The sequence below is a fragment of the Balaenoptera musculus genome, chromosome 2 (assembly GCF_009873245.2).
Source record: "Balaenoptera musculus isolate JJ_BM4_2016_0621 chromosome 2, mBalMus1.pri.v3, whole genome shotgun sequence".
NCBI lineage: Eukaryota > Metazoa > Chordata > Mammalia > Artiodactyla > Balaenopteridae > Balaenoptera > Balaenoptera musculus.
This window is the reverse complement of record NC_045786.1, coordinates 136347799-136360384: the sequence shown is the minus strand read 5'-3', so window position 1 is coordinate 136360384 and position 12586 is coordinate 136347799. Positions and strand designations below refer to the sequence as shown.

Below are 12586 nucleotides of genomic sequence, written 5' to 3'. Positions count from 1 at the left end.
TACAGTGGAACGTTATGGTTTGTTATTATTTAACATTACATTTAGGGACAGTATAACTTAAGGTGATGGCAATAAGATAAGTGTAGAAATAAACAAGAGTAATGTAATATTCATAAAATGCTTAAACTGTTGGTAAACAATATTATGAGTTGGAGGTGTTAAAGCAAATATTATTTTAACATAAAAGCTGATCAAAGGGGGCCTGGTCCACAGAAGATGTTTATTTGATGTAACAAAACAATACAGTTAGTGTTAGATCCAACCACAAAGAGCAAAAGGAATGAAAAATTTGTACAATGCACATAGAAAAACAAGATGTTTACTGTGACAACTATATATTTCTAAAATAATGCTTTTCTAAAATTACTCAATTATTGAAATCTATATGAAAACAGAATGATGTTAATAGCGACAAAGTGCATAAAACCAAACATCAAATTTTGAGCAAATTAACATACTAGGCAATTTTGCTAACAAAGCATGATTTTTTTCTTGTTCACAATCTGCTCAAAATACCTTTATACCAACAGGGTGGGCAGAACATTTAGGTTTAATATCAATTACACAATATTAGCATAAACTTCCACAACTACAGATAGGGTATTGTTTTCTTTTGAGCTGGCAAAGTGACTACAGAAACATCAGATCATTTCTCTGAATTGAGAATTTTATCCAAATAAATGCCACATACCTTCCAGATATATGCATATCTTTCTATATCATGTAAATGGCTTTACCCATTTAAATAATAAACCATACAAGCATTTAAGAATCATTATTACATGATTAACAATGTCATGTTCCAGGTTTAATAATTTCATAGGCCAAAAAAAATTTCTTCTTAAAAACTAGTTTTATAAATGCAGAATATATTGCATGAGTAACTGCTGGTATTTTTTTAAGAAAATATATTGTGCAATTGTGGCTACCATGTACTGCTGGCAAATCATTACTGTTTATGTAAAATGTGAAAAAACTGAGTAAAAATTTTTCAAACTCATCATGATGAAAGGTTACTTGCCTTCTTAAAAAAAAATTACATTGGCATCTTATTAAAAATAATTCGATAAGGGACAAACTCCCTAGCCCAAAATAAATAAATAAAAAGGTGCATTTTAAAAATGATGCTACTGCAATGCAATGGTTTAAATACCAAAGAACTGTGAAAATGTGCTGTGTGTGATCTGGCATTAAGGAACATACTAAAAAAGAGCATTAATGTAAATTAAGTAGAAAGGGGATCAAAATTGAACTAACCAAGTTTGTGCAGTATTTGTAGCCAGGCTTCTAAAATTAGATATAGAAAATATAAATAGACTGCTTTAGGTAATGAGCCACCAGTGTCCAAAAAAAGGAATGAGATTATGAAAAAGCTCAGTTAACTTGATCCAAAGCTCTGAGTAATTCTTCACCCTGCAGTAGGTTTCTGCTGCCTTGTACAGGAGCATTAACTTCACAATCATAACTGGTCAGCTGTGGTAATCCACTCTCATCCATTGATTGCCCCAGCAGTCTACACGCTAAATCTGAAAAACAGAGAGACACTTAAGTATTTATTCATCTAATCCATGAATATTATTAAACAGCCACTATGCACTAGGTATTGGGGAAAATAAGGCAAATAAGCGCTAGAAGGGTTTTAGTCTATTAGGCAAAACCACAATCGTGTAAACAAGAAAGTGCAAAAAAGTGTTACTGGTGCTATGTCACAAATGTTTAAAGGATACCTTGAGGGCACAAAGGCGTGATAAACCAATTTAGAAAAAGGCATTAAAATGTGCAAGTTTCAGCTTCTATTCAATATTGATAGCACACAGACACAGATCAAAGATAATTACTAAAAATTCATAGTTCCATCTTGAAATAGCTATTACTGATCAAATAAAATGCAACCTTACTTTTTAATCCTGCTAAGGAGTGAAAATCAGTCTCACTTGGAGTACAGCTCCTAGATAAAAGTTTCATATATTTTAATTCTCTTTGTGATGTTCAAGGGCAGAAAGAATAAACTAACCAGAGGGTATTAAAATAATTGTCTTTTGCTCCATTCCATTCTGTTCACTAGATTTGCATCCTTTTACGCGTTTCCAAGAAAGTGATGTAGTAGTTGCACGATCATCTGGTTGCTGTAATAATGTTCCCTAAAAACAGTAAAGTTATTTCAATTTTACTATGTTGAATTTTTTTTAAGTCAAAAACTTTGAAATCAGTGTAAGTTTGCTAACAATATGTGGGCAAGATTCTTAAATACTGCCCTAAGTTATTTTAAATTCTTTTTCTTCATACTACTATGGTGAATTCATTTGCCGCTCATTATGACAGCTACGTGTGTAAATGCTTTCCAGTTAATTTGGTCTGAAAATATCAGTATGGATTATACCAGCACTGACTGTTCTGTGGGTAAGAAGGGAAAGTAACCTAAAGGGAAGAGAAAGAGACTTGGTGGTGATACTGGGTGTGGAATGAGGGGAGAACTATACTTACTCAAAATACATCTCTAGTGTTTGGAATTTTTACACCAAGACTGGATTCATTAAATGTTTGTATTTCTAAGAAAGAGTGTGTACAAGTGAAAAAAAACAATGTATAACTTCTGAAAATGTAACATTAGTATTTGGGAGATACAAAGAGTTACCTATATATCTAACTTAGAAATAGCATATTAAGTAGAATAGAAAAGCAAACATACTGTCACACTTACAATTCCTACTGCTTGAAAAAGTGAACCATCATGTTCTATTTTCCGCTTTCTCTGAGCATTCTGCAAAGCTAGTATTTTTGGACTTAGTTCTTCCTCAGGAACAGTAGTTCTGAAAAATATTTTTTAATAAAAATATGGTTGTTTTATTTATTTAAAAAATATCCAGTTAGCTTTTTAAAAATGAAATATATAATGCCTATTTTCCAACATTAAGGAATATAATGTTATACATAAGAGAACCGTCCCGATTACTAAAGTTTATTACCTTGAAAGCCGAAGTTCATTTTTTAAAACAAAATTTCCTAAAATATGCATTTCCCTATTTAGAAAATAGAACTGAACAGAACTAAATTGACGTCAAAGAGTTAAATATTGGCCTTTCATCCCACCTAATACACAGATATTCTTGGGACTACTGTAATAAAAGATTAATTTCACATTTGTTTTACGCTTTCAGTTTATAAAACATTGCATGTTCATTAGTTCACTGTAGCTTCACTCCAATCCCCAAGATAATACAGGTAATATAATACACATTCTATAAATGAGAAACCTGAGGCCTGTTAGGTAACTTGCTCTGTTGCTAATTAGTTGCAGATATGGAAGTACACTGCAGGTCTCCTGATACCCAGTCTCCTTCCCAGTGATCCTCCCACTAAGCCATTTTGCCCTCAGTACATCAATTTTGTTATATCTGTTTCACCTTTTCAAGAACCGCCCACCCACCCCCAACATAATCACAATAGCTCCTTGCTGTCCCATCTAGTTGAGAATGGCATATGGGTAAGGGATGTACTACTCTAACGGCTCTCCTACATGCAGTCTTGTTTTGTATTTTTAAAAAATTCTATGAAACCGTCAATATATAGACAGGCAGATTTTAAAATTTTTATATAAATGTTATCTTTATTAAGCGTAACTCAGTCTATCATGTAAATATCATCTTGGTAGTAGTATTTTAATGGTTTATTTTTAATCTTTGCTCTAAAAGCTGCAAATTGTCTGGTTTACCGTAGCACTTTGATTTTGCAAATTACCTAGAGAGGCAGTAAAGAAAAAGCCTCCATATAGAGCTGAAAGGTTAAGTTCATAAAGTGTTTAGTGCATACTATATTGGAACTAATGTAAAAAAAATTGCTAAAGTGACTAGATGTTTGTTGGACTTTGGTTTTGACAAGTACATATTCAGAAAACCAAATATCCCATGGTTCTCTGTAGCTGTAACTGAAAATTACAGATCACTGCCAATTCTATTGCTATGTTCATTCTTCTCTCCATCCAATAACCATTTATTGAAGCAAGTGCTACATGTTAGGTACTGAGTTAAGCATTAGTAACACAGAAATGTCTGAGGCACTGTCACTGCTCAGAGGAGCTCTAAAGTCGGTTGGTGATAATAGTAAAACAGTAATGTTAAATACTTGTTAATCTAAAGCCCTAAGATCTTTTCCTAGCTCTGGGAAAAGGCCTCTCCTAGCATTCTAGGTCAAAGCAGTGATGCAGGGCAGGAGAAAAAAGCCATAAGCTCTGGCTATGGCAGTGCTTTTTCCTATTGCTATTGCTATCTGACTCAGTCTAGGCACTGTAGAGGAATCATTCCTCTCCTCCACACACTGCTCCACTGACTTGTCTCCTCTGACTACAGCCTCAAATTTTAAATGTGTCAAATCCTATTACAAATTATACACAAAAATTATAACTTAAAATTTGGATAGTGTCCATATGTTTGCTCAAACTAGCTCCATAGAAGCAATGCCATGACACATGCTTAGATTCCTGTTATAGCTTTTAAAAACCTATTTAACCTATGATATAGCTAGTGTTCTATAAATAAAAAGGAAAAATAAAAGCAATTATAACTATACATAAATTTATTTTAAATGCTTATAAATATCTATATTGAATACTGAGGACTGAAGACCATCAAGTTCAATTTGGATTGGAGAACTGGAAATACCCTTAAGTTGGAAAGGCTTTTTTTCAGGTAAGCTTAAAAAGAGCTCCAAGCTATGGAGGCACGTAAGGATAGTTAACGAGTCTGATTTAAGCAATTACAAGAAACTGGGCCAATTTTTGTACATTTACAGAACTTACTGGCTGGATTTTATTTTTAGAGGTATTAGAAGACCCTTCTACTCCTACATTTAGATAAGTGATATGACTATAAAGTAATACACAAGCTAATTTAGAAATGGTTTTTTGAGTGCTTGTTTTAAGTTCAGAATTTGTATGTCAATTTTATGTTCCTTAAAGCATATATATCAGAAGGTTTGCTACATTTAGAAATAATTTACCATCATACATATTTCCTCAAAAATAACAAACTATAACTTTAATGTTACATATAAATACCTTTGACTCAAAGCGACAGATAACACATTAGGGCTTCTTGGATGAGATTTTTCTGTCTGTTCTATGACTCCTTTTCCTGCTCTGTTTGGTGAGGCTGTCCGACTTCCAGTGTCACTATATGGTGATGTTGTGGCACAAGTAGTTTCTTTAGGTACGTGGGGAGGAGATGGAAAGGCAATCAATATTTTAATGTCTTCCATACCATCTTTTGTCACTGTTTTTAATTCATCAGCGGTGGCTGTGGTAGTGTTGGTGGTTATAGGAGGTTCCTGCATTTGAGTCGGCTGGAATACTGTAATTGTGCTCGCACTTTGAGGAGTAGTAGAACTGCTTTCCAATGGTGACAACTGGTCGAAGGAACGTAACTGGAAGTCATCATCCATTGGGATATAAGGAGCTAACATCTCCAAGTCTAAATCAGTGTCCTTTAAAACAACAAATACATGAGTTTTTATAATGGCCACACCATATAAAAGAAAAACTAGTTAAACCCAAAGCCAGTTTTGAATAATATATATAATAAACAAGTTCATATACCTGAGTGGAAAATGGATTCTTTGCTTCCGTGTCTTCAGCAAAAAGTTTCTCTACCAATTCCAACTTGAATTCATTGACCATATCACTATCCACATCAAAACAATATTCACTGGGACTGTTAGGCTGTAAAAAGAATTAATATATTTACTTTTCCCTGAAGAAGCTTACATAAATGTTTTGCTAGTTGTTAGAATGTGCAAACCTAACTTCAGAGAATACACAACAAAGTCTGTCTCTTCTATCAAATTTTATCTAACTAGTGAGAAATGAGATTTTTGAGCTTACACTTACAATTCTGTCAATACATCCATTTCTAACTGTATGTAATATAACAGCATTTATAAGATTAAAAGATGCATTTATCCGCTTATTCTAAAGCATAAAACTCACCTAATAATTCAACTCCCATATGGTACCTAACTGGCCAATAACCAGATGATATACTCACTGGAATCTAGCTGTGTACTGAGAGGCCATACTGCTGTGGTGATCTACCTAAAAATCTCACAGCTACTCTGGGGGGCAGGCGAGGATAGGGCTGGAGACTTAAGTTCTTTACTTGTATTCACCTTAATGAATGCAGTACTAGTTTAGTTTTCAGCAAGAATTCTAACCAAAATATAGCTATGTATTCTAAGCATAAACTTTTGCTTCCCTCATCTTAACATTTTTGTTAGATTTACTTTTTATGGATTAAAGACAAAATGACTCGAACATTTTTGTGCTAGGCAAACTGAGCAACCAGAGAATAGGATATATTCTCTAGAAGCCTATGAGATGTCAAATCTCCTACTTTTAGCTTGCCAGTTTGAGTCAGTAAATATTTAATGTAAAATAATATACCACTTTTTTAGGCTTATTTGAGCCTCATTTATCAAGTCGTAATATTCAAATCTGAGCTGCCATACTCATGAGCATGTTTTTAGACATAGGAAGCTCTGAAATCAAATCATTCTACATTGAGAAATAGAGCCCTATATGATACCTTCAGTCTTGGCCCAGCCTAGCCCTTAAAGACTATTTTTATTCTGTTTATAGGAAAACTAATATCAAGACAGAACTTGAATTAAAAAGTTACTAAGTATTTTTTTCTGGGTAAGACTTGGTATTTTCATGTTACTCTTATCCAGAATGTCAAAATAGTGATGGAAATTGTACTAAATTGGGCAAAGAGCTTAGAGTCCTTTCCCTTTTAAGCCTTGCTAATAATAAGCCCTTTGCCACTGGATAATTCTCCAACTCAAAGGGTAATATGAATGGGCTTAGATCAATCATAGGCACACAGTATTGTTCTCTGTGGATGTCTAAGTTCAAGACTTTTTTTGTCCTACTGATACAAATACACAGAGGAGCAACATATGTTTTACCTTTTGCCTTATGTTAAGGCAACTCATTCCCATGTTCCTGACTGTCTCTGAGCCTAAAACATGGACTGAGGTCTAAGTCAGGCATAGCTTTTGTAGTAATTTTAAAAGTGCTAAAATTCATAGAAACAAAACTATGACATGTGGTTCAAATTTACATATATATCCCTAAACATTACAATCTGTAAGTTATCCTTTTCTTGTTATATCATGACACCTACCTCAGGTGAACTTTGTCTGGTGCTTCCATCAGAAGGACTAGCTGGCTGATCTTGAATCTGGGGCATGGTGAAAGAAAGTTCCAGTGACTCTGGATTTGGTTCTAACTTTAATGCAACTTCCTGATTGAGTGCAGGGTCAGCACTACTTCTAAGTGGCTTTGGAGTTTCAGAGGCAGGTAATGGAGACATTGCCAAATTTATATTCTGTAATTTCTCATTGGATGAGGGGAGCATTACATCATTATACAGTGGAACTTCCTCAAGTTGTTGGTCATCAGTTTCTGTGTCTGTAGGGGAAAAAATTAGTCAATTTAAAGACTATCTAGATTTCAACATATACAGAAATGTATGCCCCCTTTTACAAAAGGTTTATCTAGTTCACTCAAGTAACAAAAATGTTACCAAATTTTATTTAATCCGAAAGTCTGCAGATATTATGGTATAACCATAAGTCTGAGTTATCTTTCCAATCCACTACTGACAACTTCTTTAATCTATATAGCATAAAAACCCCTTCAATTCCAACGTTTTCATACCTTTTATTCATTAAAATTTAACCTAGTTTGAAATTACAGTTTTCTTTTTCAATGTTTGATATTCTGGTATGACTACTTATTTATCCTTTAATGCAACTTATGCCTACTGCAGTATAACTGCTAACTTGTGAAAAAATATGACAGTAGGCTGTAGAAATAGCAGAGCTTATTAAAAGTGAACAATTAAAAGTGGGAAGAAGAAATACCTTAAAAACACTTTGAAGCACAATTTCCAACAATGTGCAAAAGCAGGAATGCTGAGAAATTACAGGGGCAAAGACCACAATGTCCAAATGATTACCAACAAAAAATGTTAAAGTTTAGGCAATTAACATAGTTTAGGCAATTAACAAAATAACTAAAGACCCACCATTGCTGCCAAAATCTAAAGATATGATTGTGTCTCCAGCAGCTGGGGCCAGCAAAGTTAAAGCATCAGGTTCCTTCTTAAGTTTATCAAAGAGACTACTTGTATCTTCTGATTCAACTTTGGTGAATAGCTGAGTCATTTTCATGTCTGAAGATTCAACTGGTTTGAGGACACATTCTGTTTGTTGAAGGGAGAAAATCAAGTCGTGCTGAATAATACCACTGTCAAAAAAGAGAGATTAGTAATTCTTAAATGAGCACTTGACACAATGTGGGGGGGAGAAGGACTCTGAAATGGCCTTGTCTCTCAAAAAAATTCAAAATTCTGTTTTATGGAAAGGAACATTTTAAGATGCCCTAAAACATCTCTCATGCCTACCTGGTCATATTCAGGGTTTAAAATACCAATATGAAATAAAGACCTATTAAAATTCACAATACAAGATAATTCAAGTTTTTGACTAATTTCAATTCAGAAACTTCAGCTATTCCTTTGAGAAGACTGGTGGTGACAAAGAAATGTAACAGTCAAGTACATGTAGGACCATAAACAGATCTTTTGTGCCCACATGTAAGGATATTGGCACAGAACTCTTTGACATTCATATATGAAACATGACCTAAGGATGGCCCTAGAATATAAAGATATATAAATGACGAAGGTCCTTCTAAGAGGGGCACTGTTTGTTCCTTGGTGGTAAGAAAATGATCTGGTGATACCACCTACAGGATAGAGTTGAAGAGAGATGATGAACAACAGCTCCATCTTCATGTTTGGCTTAATTTTATTGCTCCTTTAATCAACAAACATTAAGTGTTTACTATGTGAAATGAACTGAGAATACAAAGTTTATAATGTCTAACCCTTGCCCTCAGGAAGTTTAAAACCCATTGTGAAAGTATGTGTGCAAACAACTGAAATACAAAGTGACAGTTGCTAAAATGGAGAAGGTTTGTGTCACAGAGGCCAGTAAGCTGAAACCTGGACTCAAGTAGGATTTGTTAGGCAGACTGGGATAGGGGAAAAGAAGGACATTCCAAGTGGGTGATTCTTATATAATGGGAAGGTCACAAAAGAACTCTTTTGCCTAATTTTAAAACATTAAAGGATGGTGTCAGAAGTGGCAAAAATAAAAACCAAATGATTAAAGTCTTCCTAAGAGAGGTGGCCACAGATTTTAGAAAGAAGGCTAAATCTACAAAAGCATGGGAGTACAGAAAATAATAACAAATGATGCTACGCAAGTAGGCAAGGGTTTATCTTGGGGGTGATAAAGGGATCTTTAAAACAACTCTAAGGAAAATGAGATGATCAGATATCCATGCAAGAAAACTCAGCCTGGTGCTAATGTAGAAGATGGACTAGAAGTGGGCATTTGCTTACTGAAATAGATCAAATGAAAGATTAGTTTATGATATCCATAATATTCACAAGCCAATCAACTAAGAGAAGAGTTCATGAATACACACGAGCCATGTGTCACACATACAGCCTTTTATAGTAATTTCACATAGAATTTCACTTAATCCTCATTTTAACCTTTTGAGGCAAGTATTCCTAAATGGATGAAATTCAGAGAAATGAGGAGACTTCCCCAAGTCATGGAGCTAATGAGGGACAGAGGTATGATACAAACCTAACTATCCAGGGCCAGAATTCTTCTTATAAAAATAACATAGCTGCCTTGAGATAGTTTATGCTGATAGCTGTATGACTAGAACAAACTAATCCATAGGAGATCTGGTATTTTTTTCAAGGTCTTTTTAAAAATGGGAATAAAAAGGATGGGGATGAATAGCTACTGATGGTAATTAGTGGAATCACTAAAATAGCTGGCCTAGAAACTCAGGTCAGAGTACTGAAAACCATAATTAGGTAGAAACATGAAAATAAAATAAAATTCAGTGACCATTTATAATCTTTCTATAAAAGAAAAGAGAGTATTCAAAGACTTACTACTTGCTCCCCCCAAATATTTATTTTCCAAGCTTACCTCACAACATAATTTACACATACAATGCACTGTGGTTGAGAGTTCTTAGTGTTATATATGACAGTTGCTTGAGTTTCAACCCAGACATAGCCACCTCTTTTGGCAAGCATCCTGTACTGTCCTGTGGTGACTTGTCCTTTAGTAAACACTAGGAGTGAAAAGGAAAAGAGTCATGTAGAGAAAATAACTTTGAATTTTTAATCGAATGAATAGATACTGAATGTTGATCATTGTTTTAGAAAAAAGGAGAAATGTTTATTTTAATAGAATCAGTTTTAACTGTTTAAATTGAGAGACAGAGAAAACACCCCAGGATAGCTGAAAATGTACCTATTTCATTCTTCTAATCCCCCAAATAAACTCCTTTCCTGCCAACCTTCACTTTAAATAAGATGAAAGCCAGGAATGAGGGACAGCAGTGACTAAAATTCCTTTAACTACTTACATGTTGAAAGTATCAGAAAACAGAATGAATAACCCTGACTCCACAGAGAACATTCAACAAAGTGGCACTGCTATCATTTCCTTAAATTCCTGCTGTAGTTTCCAGAGAACCAAAGATGCTTCAAATAGATGTGCTAGCATATTTGAATCTCAGTTGATATCATGCTGAAGTCTTCTGGCAATTTAGGCAATCTTAATTATTGATTTGGGAGAAAGTACTAGATAAATAGTAATGATGATATCATCATGAGTATTGGGACCCTGACTGTGGACTTACCCATTTTGCAGTTCAAGGCTAATCATGCTAACTCAGTGACATTCAGGCATTGCCCAATCACACTGGGAAGTCATGTTTAGGTACAGATTAAACAGGCAAGTGAGAAATTCCAAAGTTTTACTTATCATGGGATCCTCAAATAACACTCATATGAGTAAAGCTGAGCATTATGTCTTACGTCAAGTGTACCTGTTTCCACTAACTAGTGCATGGTGTTGATCATATTCGCATTCATTGATTCACTGAACAGTTATTTTCTCAGTGCATTCTTTGTGCTAACTGTTCTGAATACTTAGGTATGAATTCTGAAAATGATGCTATATTCTATGATACATATTTTTTAGTTTTTGTAAAATGCCAGGGTAGTTTTATATATCATTAAATGATTCTGCTTTAACTGGTATTGGTTATAATAAATACAAAACAAAGATTTAATGACCCAGATCACTTATGAAGAGGTTTATTAAAATGTGTGGTCTAGGAAGACTGGTTAATTTTAACCAAAAAGTTAGATATATAACCAAAAAGTAGAAATTGCAAGAGTTAAATAATTAGAATATCTATACTTACTATCATGATGAGTTTTGGTCAGATGATCAGAGTCCAAAGCATGATAATATTCATAAATTGAGCGGCCCAAAAGTTCTTCTGGCTCGTATCCCATCAACTCTGTAATTCTGTTAAATAAAAAATGTAAGTAAGAATAAAAATGACAGAAACTAACTAATGAAGAACATTTTGCTTCTCCAGAGTAACTGATATGCCTTAATCTTATGGACAATTGAATTTTCAAAAACAAAGAGCATTCTTCTTTGTTTAGATAAACTTATATCTCACCTTTAGTAACTCTACAGTTACTAAATGCAGCACCATGCATTTCTTTAAGCCCTAAGGGTTCATCCTGCTATTTAACCCATTTATCTCCTTGTTACCTATTTTTATCATATTTTATTGTACACACTTTTGGTAATAAGACAGTTAATGTAATAGATAGATATGAAGGACTGCTAAATTAAATGATAAAAGCTTTAAAAGTAGTTAATGACATTTAATTTAAATTATAGACTAAACCCATAACATTATTCTACCATAAAACCAGATTCTTTTTGTGTGTGTGTATACAAAATCAGATTCTTTTTATAACAGTTCCTCTAGGCAAGGCTTCACACTTTGGGGGTTCAATACCTACTACAAAATTTTAATATAGGAACTAAATAAATTCATATTATGTTGGTTTGGGGAGATACTCTTGTACTTAGTTTTTGAAATTACATAAAATTATAGGAATTCATTTCAGATGAAGCAGTGATATCAAACTGAAAATGAATTGGAAAATAATCCATTTACCCATTCTGGTTCCCTGGCAGTTCCTTTAGAACAGAGACTAGATTTTATGACTTTCTCTAACCACAGTCTGAAATGGAGCCCATTTCATGAGAAAGAGAAAGCTGTCTTCTTAGCACCATGCTAAACAGAAATATTCTCTCCTTTTCTGGCAGCAAAACATGAGTTAAGTTCTTTGATTTCTCAGACTTTAGAATTCAAAGGACTTTCTAACTGAGGCACAAGCAAAAGTTATATAATGCACTGTATCCAAAAAACCAGCTAACTCCAGAAAACACACAGGGGAGATATCCTTCTCCTAAAAAATGTATAAAAGTAATACTCTTTGTGTTGTCACACCTTAAGGCAAGATCTGCCATAGTTTATTCCAAAATAAATAAACAGATAAATAGCTGATTTGTATAAAAACAAAAACTAAACGAAACTAAGCCAAAATCCAGAATTCTT

The 12586-nt window shown here is 33.9% G+C and overlaps 1 protein-coding gene and 1 long non-coding RNA gene across 3 annotated transcripts in view; one reads left to right on the top strand and one right to left on the bottom strand.

Moving 5' to 3' along the window:
- The window catches only part of LOC118890946, a 35254-nt gene that overhangs the window by 2894 nt on the left and 19774 nt on the right, over positions 1-12586 (top strand). The gene's annotated exons all lie outside the window — the stretch shown is intronic.
- HIF1A (hypoxia inducible factor 1 subunit alpha) overlaps positions 202-12586 on the bottom strand; it is a 42135-nt gene continuing 29750 nt past the window's right edge. For both annotated transcript variants that reach the window (XM_036844412.1, XM_036844411.1), the window contains 9 exons: positions 11366-11472; positions 10075-10222; positions 8082-8302; positions 7176-7462; positions 5591-5713; positions 5054-5478; positions 2702-2810; positions 2015-2141; positions 202-1526 (listed from right to left, as the gene is read on the bottom strand). In XM_036844412.1, the coding sequence (XP_036700307.1) occupies positions 1375-1526; positions 2015-2141; positions 2702-2810; positions 5054-5478; positions 5591-5713; positions 7176-7462; positions 8082-8302; positions 10075-10222; positions 11366-11472 (1699 nt within the window). In that variant the 3' untranslated portion in view covers positions 202-1374. The remainder of the gene's footprint in view (positions 1527-2014; positions 2142-2701; positions 2811-5053; positions 5479-5590; positions 5714-7175; positions 7463-8081; positions 8303-10074; positions 10223-11365; positions 11473-12586) is intronic.